This window comes from Felis catus, chromosome B2, assembly GCF_018350175.1.
Source record: "Felis catus isolate Fca126 chromosome B2, F.catus_Fca126_mat1.0, whole genome shotgun sequence".
NCBI classification, from domain to species: Eukaryota; Metazoa; Chordata; class Mammalia; order Carnivora; family Felidae; genus Felis; species Felis catus.
Window position 1 is genome coordinate 28,626,864 of NC_058372.1, and position 25,386 is coordinate 28,652,249.

Consider the following 25,386-nt stretch of genomic DNA (forward strand, 5'->3'; position numbering starts at 1 on the left):
TTCATAAATATACACACATATTTAAGGATTCCAGCTGATATCCTAAATATTATTTCTGTGAACATATTCACATTTCTTTTTAGTTTAAGAAAAAAAAATGTACCTTATAGACAAATTATTTCAGCTGTAGATGGAAAAGTCCATGGCCACGCTTCCCTTTCCCAGTGTATATCAGGGGCCTATGTGGGTGTGTAGAGTTTTCTCTGGTCCCCAAAGAGCTCACCTGTGACATACCTTCTATATGCACAGGAAAACTGCTCTTCTTATTCAGGGGCTCTTTTGTTGGTGGAATTTGGAGAAACTGGGTTGCAACATCTTTTCTGGGAGAGGCCAAGCATACTTTTTCATTCTTGTGGCTTTGTGTGTTTAAACAATTTGAGGTGGTATAAAAGACTGAACCACGAGATTGCTCGCAGCATTCCAAGATTCCCGCTGCGCCACGCTGCAAACTGCAGACATTCTCCAGGCCTGCTGGCCTCGGCCTGAATGTGAAATTTTACCCACTAGAAAGCATCATTGGAGCTCCAGTCAAAAATTTTAAATAGCCCATTGATACTGATGCTTTTGTACTTTGGCTTCAAAAGCAATCATGACCAAACATTTTCAACTATGAGTTGATTACAGTAACGAAAACACCTTTTCAAAAAACATTTAATGAGGTAGCTGAGGTCGAATATCAAATCCACAGCATACACAAAAGTGCTTAATAAGTGCTCAGGCATTTTAAAATGTATTTTTAAATGCAAACTTGCTACAGTGCCTAATAAATGCTCTTCCCAATTCCTGAAGATGCATGCAAATGTTGCAAAGAGGCCCTTGCAGAGTGCTAACAGCAAGAGAACAAGAGGTTGAGAGCAAGTGAAGCTGGACAGGAGTAGAAAGGAAGGGCGCTCTGGGCATACAGCCTGGGTTGAAGTGGTTGGTCTCCCCATGGAACTTAAATATAGTCAGTGCCACCAAGAACAAACACTAAGTAGAACTCAGGGATATGATGGGCTGAGAAGGGGGTCTTGACTTGAGGTGGTAGGAGCCACAGCCTGGGACACTTTCACTGAAAGATTGAGGCAATGCACAGAGCACCCCTTCTCTGTCTTCCAGGGCCCCTGGAACAACACTCAGGAGGGAGTCTGGACTCCTGCTGCTCTCACCATGACCACCCTGGATTCTGTTTGCTCACAGCCACAGGCTGCTTCCGGCTGAGAAGCTTTTAAAATGTTAACTTCAAATGACTTCCATGTGGAGTCTTGGAAAAAGGAAGGGTGGTGATACCAAGGCTGTCAGCATGGATTTTGTTACTGTTGCTGCAATATGAACATTCACGCTCACGGGCACACATGCACACTTGCCTGCACACAGGTGCACACATGAGTTGGTACAGGGCAGTCAAGCAGACTCCCCAAGCTCAGGCAGGGCAGAAGTTGGCTGAGTGAAGGGGCCTGGGGTGGGTTCATGGAGAAGAAGCCTGGATCCACCTTCGCCACCCTCCCTCTCCTGTCCTCCATGGGGGCAGTCAGTATTCCAGGGCACCCAGCAGAAATGCACTGAAGACAAGGGATGGAAAGGCAGGCACCAGATCACTCTGTTATTAGGTCTCCGTCGTATAGTTGCTGTAGGCCAGAGGAGGCAGGGTCTGAAAGCTGCTCCACCGCCTCGTACCAGGCTGGGACTCCACACGCCCTTGCTCTTTATATTTACCCAGAATGTTTTTGGCTTCTTCTGCATCCCGCAAAGGGCTCTCTCCATATTCTTCCTTCAGCCACTGTCGGTACTGGAGAAGTTAAAAAAACCAAAATGTCACACACACACCTGCATTCACATAGATTTTACCCATTACTTAATGGTACAGATTTTGCCACATATAAACAAGGAATAAATAGGCATTGGATAATCATGGGTCTGTGGTTGGCCAGCCAGTGTCAAGCAAGAGAAATAACTGCTTCTTCCAGATTGTGGCCTGAGGACATGAAAGCAAGCCAAACCAAGAAAATGGTACTTGACCCAAAGGGAGATAAACAGAAGCTAATATTGGGTCTGATGGTAAAAGATACGTTCTAAGCTGAGGACTTTAATGGGGATGCAGGTGGGGCATTCTTGGACTAGATGTCTTCTGTGGGCCTTTCTAACTCCAACCTCCATGATGTACAGAAAGATTGTGGCATCTTCCCAGGGGCTGCTGTTTACATCACCAAAGTCTCCTGAACATGGTTACCTGGTGGACTTCATGCTTCTCAAACTCCTGGAGCTGTCTCTGGAAGCCCAGGTTGGGGTTGGCACAGGACCTCCCTGCACGCACAGTGTGCAGGGCATCCTCCCAGCCAAAGTCGGTGACAGTCATGATGTATGCGATCACCAGAGTCACGCTCCTGGAGACGCCAGCCAGGCTGTAGGGCCAAAAGAACTCACATGGGCAAAGGGTTTCAGTCCAGAAGTCTATCCTATGATTCACTGAGAGCAGGAGATTCTGTGGATCTCGTTTGAGAAAGTCATCCTGCCTTGGATTATGAGTGGACACCAAGCCAGTATGAAATTATTCAGAAACATATAAGCTTCTACTTTATTATACGCTTCTACTTTATTATACACTAGAATCTCAGGCATTCAGTATCTGTGTTAGCCTCATTTTTTTGTAGATTTCCTACTGGCTATGGCTTTGGACACTTCAGTTTTATGATTTTCTATGTTTCCTAGCCCCTCTTCACATATTCCCCATTTCCCAGGACAGAAAAAAAAAAACTAACCAAAGCACATCAAAGGAACTTGAAGGGTCTTGGATCTATGCAATAAATCTATTCGTAAACTGCAGCAGTTTAGAAGACTTCATTTTTTTTTTAAGTCTGGTTTTCTTAGATAAATGAAAACTAAATCTATAACTGAGAAACCCATTAAATACAGAAGCTCTTAGGAAATATTTATTCTTCTTGACATAACTAAGCAGAGTACAAGAGAGGACACATTCCATGTGCTCTGGGATGTATGGGTCAAGAACGGTTAATCATATCAGGCAGGCTGAGTAAGGGACCAATTTTAAATGCATATGCAAATTAAGGTGGTCACAGAAGGCTGTGCTGCATCAGATTTAGAGTGTTCTAGCAACGGTTTAATATGGGGAAGTTTAGAAAATTTCTCATTTTTAGAAAAGCCTATCTTCAGATTTATACAACCATATGAAATACAAATTCCTAGAATATCATATCTACACATATTCAAATGATGATGATGATGATGATGATAATGATAATAATAATAATAATAATAATAATAATAATAAAACAATGACTCTCAAGTAGTGGCTCTTTCTTAGGGTTTTATTTCAGAAATACTGAGAGCTTTTAAAAAAATACATCCTCTTGTGGTACAAACCTAGAGATTCTAATTCACCAGGAGCCATAGAAGCACAGGCACAAGATTTCAGAACTCCCCTTATATGGTCCCAACTGCACTCCTCAAAGTGCTTTTAATCAAATGTAGATTACCATTACAAAACCCACAATTTGTTACATGTCCTACTCTTTTTAAAAGTAAAAAAAGTAAATCACACTATTTCAAGAACTGCATAAAACTGCAGAATGCTGTTTTTTTCTAAAGCAATCAAATGATCTACTATCCCTGCTCTCCTATTATGGGTTACAGGTCCTTTGAACAGTTTAGTTTTCATTGATGGCTCTCCTGGATACCAAGCAATGGATCTCCTTGGTCAAGTCAAGTTTATCACCAATCTCAGCAGCAACGCAGCCCAGGAGACATCACTTCACATTTCCAAAGAGCTTTCACTGCAACAGCAACTTCTTTGGGGAAACTCAAAGGACTGTTAAGCTTTTTAAAAATATCTATATTTTACAATATAATATTGTCTCTTTTTTAAAAAACTGTGTATAGTTGACATACAATGTTACATTAATTCCAGGTGATTCTACAAGTTTTACATTATGCCGTGCTCACCACAAGTGTAGCTCCCATCTGTCACCATTCAATGCTAATACCATTGACTATATTCCCTACGCTGTACCTTTTATACCCATGACTTATTCATTCCAAAACTGGAACCTTGTATCTCCTACTCCCCTTCACCCATTTTGCCCATCCTCCTACCTCCTCCCCTCCAGCAACCATCAGTTTGTTCTCTGTATTTACAGGTCTGGTTCTGCCTTTTGTTTGTTCATTCATGTGTTTTGTTTTTTAGATTCCACATATAAGTAAAATCTTATGGTATTTGCTTCCTCTGACATATTTCACTTAGCATAATACCCTCTAGATCTATCCATGTTGCTGTAAATAGCAAGATCTTATCTTTTTCTGTGGCTGAAGAGTATTCAATACGGAGCCTCATTCAATATAAAGAGGGAAATGCTCAGCCTGCACTTTAATGAACAGCAGAGTTCCAGCTCTAGGATGTTGGCTACTGGTTCCTTTGACATATTAGTTATGTGATTAGTATGAATACTAGTGGTAACAAGCATTTCATAATATATATAATTGTCAAATCACTACATTGTACACCTGAAACTAATGTCAACTATATTTAAATTAAAAATAAAAAAATAAAATATGAGAGCCAACACTCACCGAGAGCTTACCATGTGCCAGGTACAGTGCTAAGAACTTTATGTACATTGTCCTTGGATTATGTGCGTTTTAACAGCTTTCTCTGCAGTGTGTACGTACTCGTGTATGTATATACATATCCACACAAAGTATAGCTGAATGCGGTAGAGAGCTATATATAAACTATTTATTTCTAAGAATCTATTCAGATCTTTTCAAAGTACTAAGCTAAACATACATAAAAGCCCCAATCTGCATATGTAGAAGAAATGGTTATTTTGGTGTTATACTAATACAATGCTAAACACCCACATATGTGATCAAAACTCTCCAGAAAGAAACGGTGTTTTGGAAGGTCACTGAAATTTCAGGGATGAGCCCACAAAATCTGTACCCTCCACAGGAGGCTGTTTTGAGGGAATGATAGACATAGGCTAGAAAAGAGTTTTCTGTTGTCCAGTAACCTTGACAGTCACTACAGAAATCCTACTGTGAAAATGAAAATAAAAAAAAACATAGGGTTCTCTGTCATCAAAAACTAATGATGACTAACAAATGGCAGGGGTCAGATGGGGTGTATGTTCAAGATTCAGATGGTAGACGAACTATTAAGAGCTGAAACAATTAATCACACACAGAAAAACACTTGACAGAAATCAGGTTGAGAAGAAATGCTAAGCTATTATTAATTAGGTAGAGGCATACATACCAGTGTACAAGACAACCCTCACCCCTGAGTCGGCACTCGTGAATGAATTTAATACTTTCTTTGAAATGTCTTGTCCTGTAGGGGGAGAAAAAAAGAGAGAAGTGACATCTCTCTACTTTACTCAACATATGATGAAAAGAAAAAATCCGTCTGAGGTTTCTTGAAAAGGTCTCAGAGTCCCACAGCTTCAAAACCGTGGTCACATTGTCTGGGTCTGGAGATGCCTCAGCTTTAGAACCTTTCATACACAATGCTGAGGCTTGGGAAGGGCTGCCCATCTTCTGGGATTTTCAGAATTTCTCTGCAAGGAATCCCTGAAACACACAGTTGCCGCTCACCAGTGTGTGTGTGTGTGTGTGTGTGTGTGTGTGTGTGTGTGTGTGTGTGGCGGGGGGGGGGCACTTCTGCCTATCCCATTGGTCATTGGTGCCCCTGAATGCTCAGGACCATAGCAGTGACACCACACTGATGATCTGCACACCAGTTGTGCACATTCACAGATGTTCAGGTGAAGAAGGTGTCCTTATCATGCAGGCTTCCCAGTTTTAAAAGGTAGTTTACGGGGCGCCTGGGTGTCTCAGTCGGTTAAGCGGCCGACTTCGGCTCAGGTCATGATCTTGTGGTCCGTGAGTTCCAGCCCCGCGTCGGGCTCTGTGCTGACAGCTCAGAGCCTGGAGCCTATTTCAGATTCTGTGTCTCCCTCTCTCTGACCCTCCCCCGTTCATGCTCTGTCTCTCTCTGTCTCAAAAATAAATAAACGTTAAAAAAAATTAATTAATTAATTAATTAAATAAATAAATAAAAGGTAGTTTACTTCTGGGGCACCTGGGTGGCTCAGTCAGTTGAGCGTCTGACTTTGGCTCAGGTCATGATCTCATAGTTTGTGAGTTCAAGTCCCAAGTCGGACCCCGTGCTGACAACTCAAAGCCTGGAGCCTGCTTTGGATTCTATCTCCCTCTCTCTCTGCCCCTCCCTCACTCATGCTCTGTATCTCTGTCTCAAAAATAAAAATGAACATTAAAAAAAGTAGTTTACTTCTGATGATTTGAAAAAGTTAATCATATTCTCCCATATTGGTCTCCCTTGACTTTGGTAGGTCCTGTCAGCATGTCACCAGAGAGCTGTGGGAAAATGGTAAATGCAGCTTCAATCCCTGCTCAGTGGCTTACTGGCTGTGTGACCTTGGGAGAGTCACTTAGTTTCCCTCAACCTCACTTAAAAAGTGGAAATAATGTCTTACAGGGTGGAATGAGGTAATATATGCCAATATGCTTTGCAAACCATAAAGACCTATATAATGATGAAACCATGATCCTTATTTCTTCTGATCCTTAGCTTTTTAAAAACCCTTTCTCCTACATATGTGTGGCAGCACCAACCACTTAGAGCACATTCTGGACTGCCTAGTGGGTTAACTATAATATTCCAAGGGAACCTACAGAGCACATGCTTTTTGAGGTCTTCTACATTTGAATGACTTGTAAAGCAGTAAAACACCTGAAGTTGCCCATGGAATAAATTCATCTTCTTTTAAACACCAACTGAGTGCTGACTATTTCCCAGGAACTGTGCTGCAGGAGATTCAGAGAAGAATGAGATGTAGTTTCTAACCACATAAGCTAGGTCCATTGTTCTATGAAGGATGACAAGACAAATGAATGTAAAAAGATTGGCAAATTCAGGTGTGGCATAACAAACTCAGCCAGGTATCAAATGCAGAAGAAACTTAGCAACCTAAGTGTAGCTGCCCAGCTAGATTAAGACAGAGAAGCAATACAGGAAACTCAATGCGCATGCACACTTGTACATATTCCACAACCCACCATAAGGCATGATGTCACTAAACATGGAAGGTCCTAGGTGTCTAACCCAAGGGCTCCATATTCTTACCTAAAATTTCTAATTACCAGAATATTGAAAGACATGCTTTTGCTAACATTCCCAGGCACAAATGCTCCCAGACATAAACTTATAAAATAACTCAAGACATTGCAACTCTACTTGCAAACACTGCTTGGTATAAAGCAGGCAAGAAAAGATTCCTGCTGTAATTCCTGAAATTTGAAGTGTCAGCACTGAAACAGACCTCAGACAGGACCGTAAAGCAGAAGCCCATGGAAGCCAGGCAGTGTAGCAGAGTACACAGAAGGATGAAGGGATGCGGGCACTGTGATGTGACTGGCAGAATCCTGGCCCAAGGGCAAGGCACTGTAGGCAAGAGTGAAGGCTCGGTGCTGTTAGAGCTTCCCATCTCTCAAGCAAAAACAGTCTGCAGTGAAGTTTTCTGATTTTGAAGTATTAAAACTGTGGCAGACATCTTGAATCACTCTGATTTTGTTTGGGGCACTAGTTTGTCAGAATAGTCCATCCTACCTCTGACTCCAGCCATGGAGAACTAAAGAAAAGGTTGTGGGGTGAGGTGGGGACTTCTGGAAAAGTTTTCCCTTCCTGATGAAAGGGAAGCTATCTATCTCTGCATCAGATTTCTGTTAGGAAACTAGAAGTGAGTGTCATGCTTACAGCTACATCAGCTGCTCTGTAACCACTGGTGATAAGCCCCTGGGGTGGAAAGGCAGCAAGGATACAAAGAGGGACCTCGGGGATGCCCTGGCCTGGGAGCAATTATCACCAGGTTTCTTGGTCAAGGCTTGAACTAAATTTCTTTATAACTTAAAACATTATCAATCAGACACTCTGCTACTTACAGCCAAATACAGTCTACCCGGTATCAGCAACCAATTCAATAGTTTTAACAACACTGAGCCAACTCATCTGGCCTAGGAGCGGCTACAGGCTGCCCTTCTGCCATCTGCTTCATGGTTTGCGCAGTGCAGCCTGTCCTCCTCTGTAGGTCACTGCATGTGGCAGACACGCCAGAGGGTGGGGTGGGTCTGACTATAGATCCCAGGACCAGGACAGGCTGCCCAGAACCCAAGGCTCACCCCTGACTGCAGCCTGGCAGCTGAGGAGTGTGGCTAGAGGGCCCACATATTTGTCCACTAGGTAGACATGCTGGGATATCTAAGAGTTCTGAGAGTCCTCTCCATGCCTGCAGCCCATGCTCATGCCTGTTTATGGGTCTCTTTCTAATCGTGCAGAGCTGCATCTGAGATAAGAGAGGCAGAGAAGAATACAGTAATCAGAAAAGGAAAAATAAATCTAGAAATGAATGACAGTTGCCAGTTTAGTGAAGAAGTCACAGACTGGCCCAGAACACACTGCAAAGCCCGAGTGCCATGAAAGTTAACTATGCCACTCTAAGTGGGTAGGACTTAGTGTTTTATGAGAACACGGTCAGTGCTATGGAGCTCATCAAGAACTTGCAAAATTCAAGTGACAACAAATGAATCCCTTTACTGAAACCTGAAAGTGGGAACAACTGCTTATATCTGACTTTTATACCTGCATGTCCCAAACCACATGCATGATGAAACCTGGGTCTTAAATATTGTGGGGTGTATCTGGGTTCTAAAGTCAGTTTTGCCTCTTCTCAGAATAAGAGTGTGGGGTGGAGTGGGGTCAGCAGGGTAACATGCAGACCTGTCAGAGCCCAGAGAGAGCACATGAAAGAGCTGTGGGGACAAGGAAGTCATGAGGAGGTGCTCCTACTCTGCTCCCTGCCAGCCCTTTTCTCTTAGTTCTAACTGCATCCATCTTAAGCCTAAGACAAACCCACAAACAGCACCTGTCCACCACTGAGTTGGGGCAAGGGCTGAGGAACCCCACAGCAGGCATCTGTGAGAGAGAGCGTGGCTCACAGCCCAGCCTGGGAGTGTAATGATGCTAGTGAAGGGATGGCTTAAAGCCTCACCACAAAACTTGACTCATAAACACAATTAGGCAGGAGGCCACGCCAAGCAGACATTCCTAGAAATGCCTTTTCCAAGTAAAGCCAGGAGGCATGCGCATTCACTACTGCTTTGGTGTGTTGCAGGAGTGGGGGTTATTTCCAGGGAAGCTGATGACATAAGCTCTAGCACTGGTCATTAAACTCCCTCCTCCACAGCGGGAAATACCCGCGACTCTGGCCCTTGTTGCCCAATTCTCTGATGTGAAGCAGAAGCACATATCTCAAGCACCATCCCAACACAGACTGTTTCAATGAACACAGGTTCCCTATTCCTGCTCTTCATTTTGTACCTTCACTTGCATACCCACACATGGAGTAAGGTCTGTTGGAGGAAAGCCAGTGAGGCTCACTGACCTACATGTGTGTCACAAACTCATGTAACAGTGGTTGCTGCTGCCAATAATCTGAAGAGAACACCTTGGGTAGGGCAGAGGGGCAGGCCTTTGGTAGGCCCTCAGGGAGACATGTCCTCCATGAGCACTCAGTAAATAGCCCTGCAGCAGCCACTGTTGCCCTTCCTCCACTTCCTCAGTCTGTGCTGGCTGTCCTTCTTGAACAGCCTCCTCTCTCTCTCTGTCCAGAGGCCAAAAGCCAGGATCATCCTGACCTTCAGAGAGTACACAAAAAGACTGGTGGATGGGATCTAGCAAAACTACACCACATGATGATCATCTTTTGAGGCTGAACAATGTGTGCTCACTCCAACACTGCAAGATTTTAAGGCTGTGATCCCCATTGTGGGATCTGAGGCAGCTCTGTCCTGCTGAAGACTCTGCTTATATGAGCAGGAGCTCAAGGGAGCTGGGCTCACTCCAAAGCCAGCAGTATCAGACTAGGCTGTATTGACAGCAAAGCCATGCGACCAAGGACACTTTTCCTTCCCACATATGTATATGTGTGTGTACACACAGACACGTGTACACGTCTGTACATGTATGTTGTATATGAAAGCAAAAGAGGAAAAAAAAACAGGAAAGGCAAGCACTCTTAGATTTTTTTTTCCTGGAAAAGGAATACTTAAAAAGATAAAGCAAAAAGTAAATGGGTGGAATGTTCTATCTGAGTGAGCCGGTGCTCTGGAAGGTGAGCTCAGATAGGAGAGCTGTTTCCTCCTGGGGCAGAATCCATGTAGGCCCCCTCAGCTGGAAACTCTCACCCCACCCAGAAGCAAGCAGGAAGGAACATTCTCCACCAGTACAGACACTGGCAGAGCTGCTCTATCAGTGCACAGCATTTAACACATACAACTAACTCATATTTACATCAATGATTCCCCAACTTTTATATTTCCTGCACTTAAACATTTTTTTAATTGGGGGGGGATTTTTATCATGCTTTTCATTTTGCTACATAAGGTCATTTTAAAAACAAGACAAAAACCTCTCTACCATCTACTATAACATCATTTCACAAAGAATAATTGAACATTAGAAAAACTAGGAGAAGAAAGTTTAAGACTAACATACAGTTAAGTTCAATAAGTGAAGTCTTATAAAAAAACTCAATATCCATTTTCTGTGTATTTCTCATTCCTATGGGCTGCAAAGTCCTCAGGAGTCATGTGTGAGCATGTGTGTGTGTGTGTGTGTGTGTGCACATGTATGCTCAAGTATGTGTGCATCTGTCTGGAAACAGAACCACAGCACTCCAAGGGCCCACCTAGCTTTGATTTTGCAAAACTTCTTTTTAATAATTAAAACAAAGAAAAACTATAAGAGGACGAAAGAGTTGGATGTACAGAAGACATCAGCTAAATTAAAGAAAACATACACAAAAAGGGAGGTAGAATAAGGCAAGGAAGTTTTACTGGTACTTTAAATATAAGCTTTCTGTATTGCTAATTACCTCTTCTCCCCACAAAAACCTCAAGAAAGTTAGAGACCTGCTCGATACTCAAACCACTGAATGTCACAAAAGTTCTACTGCAATGATGCAATGCCACCAACTCCACAGCACAGACCAAACTCTCCTGTACTTGACATTAGAAGATTTAAAAAAAGTATTCCCTTAACAATATCTAAATAAAAAATACCAATTTAATAAATATTAAAATAAGAATGAATAAATGATCTACCATATATCCAATAATTCACTCTCGAAATACATTAATACTCCTTACTTGGATAGCAAATATAATCTTATTTCTGGAATTGCTTACAGTTCATAAAAAATACTTTCACTTATCTAACCTAATACTACAAGAATTGTGTGAAATAGGTATTTTACAGATGAGAAGTGAGGTTAAAGTGACTTGCATAAGAAAGTACACAGAGAAAGCAAAAGCAAGTATTTCTAAGAGCCTCAATTCACCACCCACCCCACATCAGCCACTCAGAGATCATGTAGTGTATGCATGTGATATAAGCTCTAGGATGCCTCTAATTGTGACAAATCATGCAAAACACCCCAGCCTGGGTCTGTGGGGGTATTACAACTATGAGAACTTGAACTTTCACATTTCCTGACTTTGAAAGGCAAGGTGGTTAGGGAACTGAGGTAAAATTTTAATGTGTTAATGTTATCTTAACCAGGTTTCTGCATTTTAAGTTCCTGGAAGATCAGAGGGGGAGTTTGTGAGGATTAAAGCCAAGACAGAAAATTGACCTTTCTGGGCAGCTTACAACCACTGAATGCCAAGTGAAAGCAGTTAGTTTCAAAAGGTCACAAACCTCTTACTAAGCATAATTAGCAAGAAGAATTCCTGTTGGTATAGGGGTTTGTGGGGTAATATTTAGGATATAAAACTTTAAATTACATCTAAAGTTAAACAATTTAAAAAATCTGTAGGTTCAAAACAGTAAGCAATACAGTTTTCTAGAATTTATTTTGTCATTAAATATAAGACTTTTCAGGCATCAGTAATTAAAAGTGGCTAGACTAAAGAACTACTAGTTATAATTGTCTGAGTTAGCCAGAGCATATTTTCCAAGTGATGGACATGATTTCTCTTGCTTTTGTTAACCAGAGTATTTATCTCCTATCTGCATTGGTTGAGGGTACAGAAAGTGAAGGTTCACTGTCAGCTATATGTTCCTAATATTTGGTGACCACAGGCTACCTGAAGTGAACAGGCCACATAAAAAGTCAAGTATTCCATTTGCCAATGGTTAATAGTCTAATTATATCATGAAAGCATGCTTGCTGTTAAAACGTATGTTATGCTTCCAAAGAAACATGTGTAACACGGAAAGAGAAACACCAGCTATTTCATAGGCTGTCTCTTAACATACACAGTAAACTCAAATTACAAACTTAACTCCACAATTTCCATGTAACTTCAGTAGAGCAAGAAATATTTATAAACTCATGGACATTGATGTGCCCAAAGTCTTACTTATGCATAAGATTTGCAATTACTAATGGATTAAAAATAAAAGTTTTCCCAAAGAATCACATAAATGCCTATGAACATAACTTTTAACAGGCGAGTGCCAGCTTTTCTGCCTTTCGATGAGTTATGGCCTTAACTTTCTTTTCCAGTTGAAACAGAGGTTGTACAGCTGTAGGACTTCCCTCAACATAGCAGCAATGGCACGTCCTCTTGAAGTTATTCTGTCATTAGCCCCAAACACGGATGCTATGGTAACTACCTATTGAAACCTGGTGTCCCACCCTACACTTTCACCAAGATGTAAGGAAAGAGTTAAAAAGGCAAATCACACAGCTTAACAAGACCTCTGCACATATTTGGGACAGGAGAGAACAAATTCAAATCTTACAGGTTAGTCCTTTGGACCCAAGGTAACTGTGTTTGGGCTGTTTTGCCAGAAGACCTGAACTGACCCATGAGACCCTGGAACTTGGAGAAGCTGCTGCTACATTTTCTGTCATTCTGGTCTTTCCATGTAAGCGTATCTTCCAAATCTCCCACTAAAGTGGGTCTCCTGAACACCAAAACTTGTTATTTCAACTATCTTCTTTTATAACTCTCAAGATATATGAATACACTTTTAAGAGAGTAAAAGTGTATTCTTATTCTCAAAAGTGCATAGAGTTCATAGAGAACACTTTCATACATGTGATCTGATCTCCAAAAATCCTCAAGGCAGGTATTTTTTACATGAGGGAACTGAAGTTCAGATGGGTTTAAATGATTTGCCCAAGGTAGATACAACTAGTTTTAAATTTAAGATATTTAACATCAAGGTCTACTGCTTACTTGTCTATATAGTGCAGGACTGCTCAATGCTCAATCTTCGTTTGGTAAGTCAGTTATTGTCCTGGACATCAAGCACAATGCTTGGCTCCTAGCAAAGCTGAAATGTCCTGAGGGCAATCAAGTACAGGTGGCCACCTTACCTCACAACAAATGCCCAGGATGTGTTATAATCTGATTCCTCCAAAGAGTCATATTGCCAATCAGGTATTGACAAGTTCAGCAGTATATTAGAATCTCAGTTTGAGATAAGAACAAAGCAACTATTTTAAAAATAGCCACCAAAACATGGGCAGAAGATTGCTGTGGTCTCCAGAGAAAGGCAGTGGCTCACTTCCTTCCGTATACACCATGCCCTTCCAACCACTTCTGTTTCTTGACACGACTAGTAACCAAGGAAGTTCTCTGGTGCTTCTTCTCCTCCTAGACCCAAGCTACTACTGTTTTCCTAGTGATCCTAGTAAAATCTTTCCTCCGTCATCCTCAGCCTTAAAGACTGACTTTTTCTGTGAAATATGGAGAGTTAGTGTAAAAAAAAAAGGCCTTATGCAGAACATATTTGTCCCTGCTTCAAATCTACCCTTGCCCTTTTCTTATCTAATCATATGCCACCTATCCCCTGTCCTATACCACCCCCCACCCTTCCCTACATCAATCCATCTGACTCTAGCCCCATTTTTTTTTCAAACAGGTAGATCTCACAAAATTATTGTGTAACCTGGGATTTCACTGCTCTCTAGCAATCAAAAATCAATATGTGAGAATGTTCCAGTATTTGATAGCTTTCAGAGAAGATGAACAATTGGGATACTAAACATAAGATTATATGGTCTGTAATTCCAATATGCAGGATTTGTAGGCAATAGAGCTTAAGAATCACGAAGGATGAATCCCAACAAGCCTGTGGGCTCCCAAATCCACAAACATCACCATAGCTTGTAACTTTCCAGATAAGATGCAGTAACCTGTAATTCTAGCATGGTTGCGTTTGACCTGCAATGTAAGCACAAGGCCAGCCTTGGAAGCAGGGGCTGGTATCTACTGGAGGCAATGAATGGTTAAGTACTTTATTTCTGCCCCAGTGTCTGAGCCTGCAAGGTTCAAATCCATGCTTCAGTAAAATTTTACTCCATATCATGGTCTTCTTTAAGTTTATTTATTTATTTTGAGAGTGAGAAAGAGAGAGAGAAAGAGAGAGAGAAAGAGAGAGAGAAAGAGAGAGAGAAAGAGAGAGAGAGAGAGAGAGAGAGAGAGAGAGAGAGAGAGAGAGAGAGAGAGGTGGGGGGGAGAGGGAGGGAGATGGTGCATAGAGAGAGAGAGGGTGCATGAGAATCCCAAGCAGGCTCTGCTTGGGACTCAATGTCACAAACCATGAGACAATGACCTGAGCCAAAACCAAGAGTCAGATGCTTAACTGACTGAGCCACCCAGGTGCCCCTCTTTTTTACTCTTTTTAATTTGACTCCTAGAAAATTTAACATTACCTGCACAGCTTACATTTGTGGTCCACATTCTATTTCTATTGGACAGTGCTGCTTTTAGACAAAACCCAATAGCTTCCTTAAGGGTTTACTTCTAGAGAAGAGATGAACATGCTCAAGGTTTGGTTTAAGGCATCCTTTTTAAAAATTAGGCTCTTATAGACATCCCATCAGTGTTGTGTAGTTGAAGGACTGGCAAACAAGAAGCATGCCTCCAGCTGCAGCTCTGCCTAACTTGGCAGCACAGACCTCCTATGGGTCTTGTTACCTCCCCTGCAGGGCAGCAGCTGTGCAAGGCATGAAGCATCCCATTGGCTCCAACGATTTCACAGTCCTTTACTTTACTGTCTTTTATTTGTTTTTAATATCTCCAAAAAATATAGGAAAAAACCAACTTACAGGTTTTGAGATGGCGAATCCGCTGCTGGAATGCACAGGTATTTAACTCCCTGTAGAATGATATAAAAAATTTAAGTAAAAAGACGATACTTAGTGGAGAAAAATATTTAAAGGAACTATTTACTCAGGTCAAAAAATAAAAAGTAAAAAGGAGAAGTTTTTCACTCATCTTTTGTTGCCAAGGAACCAGGGAAAAACTCTTTAATTAAGGTTCCTGGTTATTTTCCGTGACCATACATACAAATATTTATGCTCTAGTTTGCAAACAGCTTGTAGGTTTAGACAGGGTTTATCAAAAAAGTGAAATAATTGAGGGCTTCCCAGTAAGTGTCAACAAGTTTCAAAACTATGATTTCAAATGCTTGTTTACATATTTAGCATTTTTAAAATCTATTTCGTTTAAGATCTTGAGTGGCCAAAAAAGAAGCACTGTTAGTAAAAACTTTAACATGCTAAGTAAAAATTGTAATGTTATGTTACAGAGTTTTCTATATCATATTTTAGTAATCAGAGAGTTACAATTTTACTGATGCATTAGTAGGAACTTTACACATGCAAAATATTTTGATATATTTTGCTTGCTTTTCAAAAGAGTAAAAGTTTATGTACCAAACTAATACATTTTTTAAAAAGAATGGCCCCTGGGGTGCTTGGGTGGCTCAGTTGTAAATGTCCAACTTTAGCTCAGGTCATGATCTTGCAGTCTGTGAGTTTGAGCCCCACGTTGGGCTCTGTGCTGACAGCTCAGAGTCTGGAGACTACTTTGGATTCTGTGTCCCCACCTCTCTCTGCCCCTCACCCACTCGTGATCTGGCTCTGTCTCTCAAAAATGAATACATGTTAAAAAAAAAAATTTAAAAAAAAAGAAAAGAATGGCCCAATTTGAAAAAAACAAAAAACAAAAACTTCACATAGGTCTCCATAAAAATCTATTAAAAATGTCTGTGTGACCCAAAAAATAATCCAGTGAAGAAATGGGCAGAAAACATGAATAGACACTTCTCTAAAGAAGATATCCAGATGGCCAACAGGCACATGAAAAGATGCTCAACATTGCTCCTCATCAGGGAAATACAAATCAAAACCACACTCAGATATCACTTCATGCCAGTCAGAGTGGCCAAAATGAACAAATCAGGAGACTATAGATGCTGGAGAGGATGTGGAGAAACAGGAACCCTCTTGCACTGTTGATGGGAATGCAAACTGGTGCAGCCACTCTGGAAAACAGTGCGGAGGTTCCTCAAAAAATTAAAAGTGGACCTACCCTATGACCCAGCAGTAGCACTGCTAGTAATTTACCCAAGGGATACAGGAATACTGATGCATAGGGGCACTTGTACCCCAATGTTTATAGCAGCACTCTCAACAATAGCCAAATTATGGAAAGAGCCTAAATGTCCATCAACTGATGAATGGATAAAGAAATTGTGGTTTATATACACAATGGAGTACTACATGGCAATGAGAAAGAATGAAATCTGGCCCTTTGTAGCAACGTGGATGGAACTGGAGAGTGTTATGCTAAGTGAAATAAGCCATACAGAGAAAGACAGATACCATATGTTTTCACTCTTACAGAAACCCATGGGGGAAGGGAAGGAAAAAAAAAAAAAGAGGTTAGAGTTGGAGAGAGAGCCAAAGCATAAGAGACTCCTAAAAACTGAGAACAATCTGAGGGTTGATGGGTGGTGAGAGGGAGGGGAGGGTAGGTGATGGGCATTGAAGAGGGCATCTTTTGGGATGAGCACTGGGTGTTGTATGGAAACTAATTTGACAATAAATTTCATACATTAAAAAAAAAATAATGAGGAAGAGGGAAAGTCTATCTTTAGTGTGAAGTAAAGATCTGAAATGGATTATATGAGTAAAAAAAATGTCTGTGTAAATTCATGCTACAAAAACTCAAGCTAAATTTGTTTTATTAAAAACCTAGTTGTTTCTTCTTCAGGGGGATTTATAGTTCCAAAGGTCTTCAATGTCAAGTAAAAGTACAAAATCTAGAAATCTCAGCAACTTCTTCAAAAGAATATGGCTCTGTGAGGACTTAAATGAATGATTTATAAACCCTTCCTCCTTTGATAGTCTAATCTGATGGGATCTTGCCATGTCAAGGATAATAAATAGGAGAAGAAACACATCAAACACTAGAAAAATAACCAACCTAAGAGAGTAAATGAAGGAGAAATATGTAGAATCATGATATGGACTACCAAAAGTCCCTCAGCAAATAAAGCCATAAAGGAACTTGTCTTCTAGAGTTGCATTTTTTTTTTTGCAGTTGATCATAAAATTTTACTGTTAATTCATATTATGAGGCATTTCTGTGTTGTATTTGCTAATGTAGTCTTATAAGGAACATCTAAATTTGCGGCCGCCCCAAACCCTTCCAGACTTCCACATTTCAATACTTCCCAACATTGTGAATCCCACTATTCCAATACAGAATCCACATAAATTATGTTTCTCAATCTCCTTTGCTATTAGGGTGTAGACTCTGGATTTAGTTGCATCACCTGACACACCTACTTGAAGTGGAAACAGGACATGGGAAGAATTAGATGGGTAAAGAGCACCTGCTTGGCAGGTGCAGGTGGCAGCAGAGGCAGGTGGTACTGGGGGTGGGTGGGGAGACGTGGCAGCAGATCTTACTGGGCCAGTTGTGTGATGTGGTCTGAGTGTTGTTCCTTTAACTTCAGCTGAAAGCCTGTTTCTCCAGCTCTTCTGAGGAGACCATAAGCTCTCAACAACTTCTTAATAAACCCCTTCCTGCTTAAACTGGCTCAGAGTAGAATCAGCTGTCTGTAACTAAGACTTGAGCCCTAAAATTCCCCTCCCTGTCTCCCACTATTATGAGAAGTCAGAAAAACCTTTTTTTCCTGTTTAATTCATATACACATTCATGTTTTTCCAGCTTTGAGTCAATCATTACATCTTCCAACAAAGACTCTTAAATAAGATGAGTTTTACCACTGTTAATACATATGAGAACACTTCAGCATGAGACCAAACACACTCAAACATGTCAAGGGTAAAGTTTAAGGATCAGAGCTAGAAGATAGTGAAGCAGCAGTTTCTCCCTCATTTAACTTTTGCTTTGTTATCCCTAATTGCCTCCTTTTGTCTCTATCCTCATTTTTCCCTGGACTCTGGGCACTGTGCTCTGCTGGAAATATTAAGGCAGTTGTTTGAAGTTCTAAAGCACCTCCAAACCCAAAGAGGTATTAAAGAAGTGATTTAAAAGGAAAAAATGGAAAAGGAAATGATACTGTAAAAATAAGTGATTTCACTCCTTCCCTCCATCAAGGTCAAACAAGCTTATTAGTATAGATACACATGCTGGTCATTTCATACACCCGTCATTGAAATGACTCATTTACTTTTTTCTTTTACTCTTAAGTGAGAGTTGGCCATGGATCGGGCCCAGAAGCTTATGAAATTCTTTCCTCCCACACACTTCCTCCAACCTCTTTCAGACCAATACTTCCAGAGGGATGTGAAGGATTTTCAGGTTTCCATGCTCCCTTCCACTGTGATTGTCATAGCCTGAGTACCTTCAATCAATCAAGGATGCTGAGGTGGATTCCTTCTAACATAAGATATAAAAATGCCTGTCACACATGCTGACAGCCACTTAATTCTAACAGAATCTAAAATCAGTCCAGCCCATATGATGGGAGGAAAGAAAAAAAAATAATAAAGAGAATGGACAGAAGAGGAGGTTAAATAGGATTTAGCTTATTAAAAGCATTTACTATAAATGCCAACATCAGTGTGACTGGAAAGTACTTCACTTCCTTTAGGTGTTCCGTGAGTGGGGTCACATTCCCCTTTTTGGTGCCTAATGCAAAAAAAGAAAAGGATACTGGCCCTATAAGGCAGGAGAAAACTGCACGAAGATGGCAGAGGATATCCTTCCCTCCATGCCCACAGATGATGAGGAGGTGACTTTCAGCCATGCTAGGCCCCTCACCCTCACTAACTGGGATGGGCATGTGGCAGCTACAGCTTCCCATCTGTGAAGCTCTAAGGAGGAACAAAGTAGCTCTCAGCCACAAGTTTGGGGATCCCCTACTCTTAAGGAAGGACAGAAAAAATATAAAACACAAGATCATGTTCTCTCAAAAACAGAACAATAACCTACCTTGGCACATAGTAAACACTCACTAAATATCTGTTGAACAAGGTGAAAATCAATTAACATGAAGATCATACTATAAGAATACTACAAGTGAGAAAAATATTGTAAAGTGACCGTGCCTTAACCTGGTGACCACTAAAACAAGGGAGCTGAACTTTTAGCTATGCCATGGAAGGGCATGCTCCCTGCACAAGCTCCAGACATCAGTCTCCTGCCTGTCCACACAGTGAACAAACTATGCAAATACTATAAAGAAAGGAGTCAAAACTGTCAAAAAGGTTCAGCTGCTCACCACCCAAGAACATCTATTTATCTTGGCTTAGTCATTAACAAAGCACGAAAAGTGTCTCTCTTAGAGGCCACAGACTGCAGAACATGAAGTACCTGAAAAAAGCCTTCAGATGCCTGCACATGTGTACAATTCATGGCAGTTAATTACTAATTCAGAAAGCAGCAAGAGTGCTGACACCATTAAGGAACTCAGTGCTACAAGAAGGCTGGATAGACTTAAAATTATCCCAGTATTAATAGAACCCCCGCGAAAGACCATTCTCTAATGTTGAGGTCAGACAGAGAAAAGGGGCACGATGTGTTTAGATAAATTATGGAAAGCATAGCAAACAAAACAAAGTAATAAAAATCTTATTCTAGAACAAAATTCTAGAACAATCTGAAAAATTCATAAGTAATAAAAATAACACAGAGGGGACGTGGGTGAGAGGATGGGTAAAATAGGAGAAGTGGATTAAAAGTACATTTATGATAGGCACTGAGTAATGTGTATAGAATTCTTGAATCACTATATTATATACCTAAAACTAATATGACACTGTATGTTAACTATAAAGGAATAAAAAAAATAACAGTAATGTTTTCATTAGTATAGCACTTACTGTGTGATATTTACTCCTACTCCTACATATTACCTCTAAAGCTAAAAGAAAAATAAATAAAACTAAAGTTTATTATCTTTGAAATAAAATTATTAAATAAATAAAAATTCAGTATTTTCCATAATGTTTTAAAAAAGTGACTGGTGGAAAGCCAATTACCATTAAACTTTTATGAAGTTACTAAGCATCAAGTTGCAGATTTTCAAGTTAGGTACCTGGCCCAAGAATACAAAAACAGTTCAGTTAAGGGAAAGGGGCTCAGTATATGCTTTAAGACTGTCATGGTTTCTAGGAGGTACAAAGAAAGAGCAGATAATTTCTTTTGACTACATGGCATTTTGAATGGCTTAACACATCCTGCGAACGCTATTAATACTGATAAGATGGGGACTAGAGGGAGGAAGAATGCAAAGAATTAAGAAAAATCCTCATATTTACACTGACCACATACATACTGAATAGTCATAACAAGCAACACATCAATTAATATTACATAGTATGTAAAAAAACATTAGGAAAATATAGGAAAGAGGTTACATTTCAATGGGATCATCCAAAGAAAGCTTTTTGGGTAAAGCTTTTGTGTTAGGTTTTGAAAGACACCGTAGACATCAACTGACTGAAAAGAAAGTTTAGAAAGTATTCCAGAATATTCTTTTTGAGCAAAGTTTAAAGCTTTCTAAGTCCATATTCTCAAAAGTTCTAATATTTTTCTGTTTTCTGTTTCAACAAGCATAGTAACCACCAAAAGTAAGGTTTTTGCCTTTCTTTGGGGCTGAAACTAAAGATTACACTTAAAACGATACATAGACAAGTACTTGGAAAGCAGGGCCAAGATTCTGATTTCAGGACTAGTAAGAGATCAAACTCTCGCTTGTTTCAAGTACAATTTCTAAAATTCACTGTTCTTTTGTTTCTGAAACATATGAGGCTTTTGAAGAACCTAGCTGACATTCTACTTTTCTAAAGAAAGATCAAGCCCTTCAGAATCTGTTCTCTCTTTCCCAGGAAAACTAATAAAAACCAGTTATAGAATATAACTATTTTCTGTAAGGACTTATTCACAAACTAAGAGGAAACATAATAGGAAATGAAGTTCACTAAGGGGCCAGAATCAGGAAATCCATGTGATGGAAAAGTTATTTTAGCTGCTAATAAAAATGACCTTATTAGAAACCCTGGTTTCTTATCTTATCCCATCCAAATACTAGTAGCAATATGGAGTTGTCCTCTGAAGGAGATGACAGTTTTTTCTTTGACAATCACATTTACAAGATATCAGGGTGGCACACTGATATCGGACTCTGTAATTCTTACACACAGAACTCTATTAACACTGATCATCTAACACCCATGACTGAATTGAGCGAAATAAGTTGGGGGCCCTATTAAGACCTAATTTCACCCAATTATCAAAAAATCTGACTCCAAAAAAGAAACAAAATTTTAAAAGATTTAAGTTTAGATTGTACCACACCTGATCAGAAGAGCACAGTTTGTACACCACTGTGAAAAACAAAGGTCTCTCCCACTCGAGAAAGTCACATTCTGCTTTTTTTTATTGTAGTAAAATATACATAAAATTTACCATTTTAACCATTTTAAATGGTTCAGTGGCATCATGTATATTCACATTCTCATCACCACCATCCATCTCTAGAACTTTTTATCTTCCCAAATGGAAACTCTATGTCTATTAAACACTAACTCCCCATTAACCCTTCCCCCAGTCCTTGGTAGCTCCCACTCTCTTTCCGTCTCTATGAATTTGACTGCTTCTGCACTTTCATATAAACCTAAAGTAAACTCTGAAAAAATTAGTCTAGCCACACTAGGAAGGTCACAGACCCAAGAGATGGCAATTGCTGACTTGAAATTGTTTTCAGATGCACACAGGTTTGACAACCTTATTCTCCTTTATAAAGCCACCTCTTCACAGAGTGTCTCACTCGAGAGAAAGCATATGAAGATTTTCATCTAGTTTGTGTACGTGGATGCCAAACCCAGTAGCTGGCACACACATTTTGAATATTATTTCTCCTCAATTTAATAATTTTCACATGGCCAATAGCATTTTAAGGGCAAAAAGTAGAATACAAAATTATATCCACAGAAAGATTACATATGGAAAAACTTACGTATGTCTGTGGACTAAGAACTGGAAGTCGGCATAAAAAAAACATGAACAGATAAGGTCCGGGGATGAGATTCTCAGCCATCTCTCTTTTTGTTTGTACCATAACCAAAATCTCATAGGAATTACTGTAGAAAATCACCACAGAAAATAAATGCAATCCTTTTGTTGTGCTATATAATAAATGTTTTGAATCTAGATTCTAAACTGAAGATGCATTTTCTTCAGGCACCCATTTGCCACTGATTCTTCCTGCACCAGCTAAATTTAGGAAACACTACTACAAATAACAACTTCCAAGAACTCTGTGGTACTTGATGGGGTGGGGAGGGGTGGGAAGGTCAGAGTGGAGAAACAAGATTTAGCCCTTGGTTTGATTTTGTGAGAAAAAATGCAAATGAGAAACCTCCAACACCTGTTGGCTTCTTTCAGGTTAGTCAAAAAACGACATACATCTGACTCGTCAGATCAACCGATGAGGACCCAAATGCTTATTTTTGCTCGAGCTATTTCAATGAAGGCTAAAGTGGGCATAGTCAGCACATCACACATAGTGAGCCAACATGGGTGGGTTATGGGAAGGTAGTGAGGAAGATTCATGCCAGCTCTAACCCACCACTGAAAGCCGTTTTCTGTGATTTCAGTTGTGTCTGAGCACTGCTGATGTACCCAGTGTGACTCATGAAAACTCTCCAAACCAAGTAATTCTGCAGTATTACTTAACGAATGTTAATGATAAATGACCATATCAAAAAATTACCATGACTGAAAATGGATGCTTGTAAATCAGGAGAAATCAGCAGTAGATATTTTAGGAGCATTCTCTAATACCACTTGTAAAAGATACAAAGATAAATTTTTATCCGATCATATACCTCAGCTGCTAAAACACATTCAGTGGCTCCTTATTATATCTGCAAAGTAAAGAAGATCCACTTCAAAATCCTTCAGTACTTCTCTACAACTTACCTCCTAAGCTCACCTCCCCCAGCTCACCAAACTCCAGGTATCTGGGCTGCTTGAGAGTCTCTCCAAATGTTCTGTACTTTCCTGCCCACTTCTCCCCAGGCTTCCTTCTTCTCTCCAGTATTTTTTTTTTTCATATCTGGAATACCCTTCTCTTTCAGGACTCCTCCCAGGGGTACTTCCTTAGTGGAACCTCCCCTGATGTAACCTACCAGCCGCATGCCCAGAACCTTCCCTGACATCATCTCCCTCCACCTCAGGCTGACTCCACCTCCCTGTTCCAAGTGCCCCGACAACACACAACATGGCTGGCACACGGGCATCAAGACCACAGAATAGAGGACCATAGCTGTCTTATGAATGGTCTCTCCCAATAGACCCTAAATTCTTTAAATGCCTAATCCTATCTTAGTCATCTTTCTTTTGGTATCCCAGTACCCTTCTCTTCAAAGACCATCAATAATGGTTGCTAAGTGAAGGAAGAAATGCATGGGAAAGAAGATCCATTTTTACAATTTTAATTCTAAAATAAGTCAGTCAGAGAAAGACAGATATCATATGTTTTCACTCATATGTGGATCTTGAGAAACTTAACAGAAGACCATGGGGAAGGGAAGGGGAAAAAAATTAGTTACAAACAGAGAGGGAGGGAAGCAAACCATAATAGACTCTTAAATACAGAGAACAAACTGAGGGTTGATGGGTGGTGGGGGAGAGGGGAAAGTGGGTGATGGGCATTGAGGAGGGCACTTGTTGGGATGAGTACTGGGTGTTGTATGTAAGCCAATTTGACAATAAATTATATTTAAAAAATTACTAGAATGGCTCATATATGTCCTTGAGCACTGCCCTAGGCTGGCCAGAGGCACTTGCAGTTGGCTCCAAAGTCATGACCCAGTGCAGACAGGCCAGGCACAAATGGTCTTTAAGGTCTAGGTCTCCATATTTAGTTTACTACATGCTCTAAATGGTCTCAGCAGAATCTTGTGAACAGTCTCACTAACAATGGGAAATAATAACTAAGGTGAGGGCAGGCAAAATGCTCAGATATCTTCAGGACTGCATTAAATTGGGGAATAAATGGCCCCAGGCTTTAGACCCAACACAGGCTCCTGGATGATGCTGGCAGGATTTGCAAACAGGTCTGTGTTTATTGGGAGACAGTCATGCCTGTTCATCTATACATTGTCAATAGCTCCTTTCATGGTACAGGGGACAGTACTGTACTGTAACAGGAAACTTAGGGCCCACAGAGCTCAAAATATTTACTATCTGGCCCTTGATAAAAATGTGTGCCAAGCCCTGGTCTAGTCAATGACATTTCACAGTCATTTTCATGGTTTCAAGTTCATTTTGCATGTCAAATTTTTCTTCTATATTTAAATGATATCCGATACAGAATAGCACCTTCTTTTTAAAAAAAAAAATGTTTATTTAATTTTGAGAGGTGGGGAGTGAACGTGGCAGGGACAGAGAGAGGGAGGCAGAGGATCCAAAGCAGGCTTGCACTGACAGCAGAGAGCCCAATGCAAGCTTGAATTCATGAACTGCGAGATCATGACCTGAGCTGAAGTTGGATGCTTAACCAACTGAGCCACCCAGGTGCTCCTGATACAGCACAGCACCTTCTTAGAATTGCAATATTCTAAATCATTAGTTGTGCTCAGTTCTCTTCTTTCTGTGAAAAAGAGGGGGACAGAGGAATCTTCCTCTAATATAGGACATTTTTAACAAAGAAATTAGATGCAATATGTGAAACACACTAAGTGCTGCTAGTAGGTGCTCAATAACTGGAAAAGGCAAGTTTGTTGTCAGTCATCTCTATCTTGATTGCAGCCTCAGGTTACCAGCAAATTCAGTGTCACACAGACCAGGCTTCAGAATGCTGTTAGCAGACAGCTCACTAGAACCAGTGGGAAGAGCCACATTCACTCTTGTTTGTCTACTAGGCCTGGATGAGCACACCTGCCTGAGTCATCCTCACCTTTTCAGCAAGAAGGTGACTGTTTCCCTTCTTAAATACATCTCTCTACCCAGGGAGGAACATAGCGTTGTTTCAAACATTATTTGTGTCCTATTTTGGAGATTACTAAACAAATGAGTTCTCAGACTCTC

General features: G+C 40.5%; 1 protein-coding gene across 8 annotated transcripts in view; it reads right to left on the reverse strand.

The window, feature by feature from the left end:
- Positions 1-25,386, reverse strand: part of DUSP22 (dual specificity phosphatase 22) — a 72,210-nt gene that overhangs the window by 9,737 nt on the left and 37,087 nt on the right. For 4 of the 8 annotated variants that reach the window (XM_045057213.1, XM_045057208.1, XM_045057207.1 and 1 more), the window contains 5 exons: positions 15,138-15,187; positions 5,252-5,326; positions 2,210-2,381; positions 1,696-1,768; positions 1,347-1,541 (listed from right to left, as the gene is read on the reverse strand). In XM_045057213.1, the coding sequence (XP_044913148.1) occupies positions 1,384-1,541; positions 1,696-1,768; positions 2,210-2,381; positions 5,252-5,326; positions 15,138-15,187 (528 nt within the window). In that variant the 3' untranslated portion in view covers positions 1,347-1,383. Of the gene's footprint in view, positions 1-103; positions 1,769-2,209; positions 2,382-5,251; positions 5,327-15,137; positions 15,188-25,386 lie in introns of those variants that run through there. The other 4 variants (XM_045057211.1, XM_045057212.1, XR_006597636.1 and 1 more) reach the window with 3 other exon arrangements.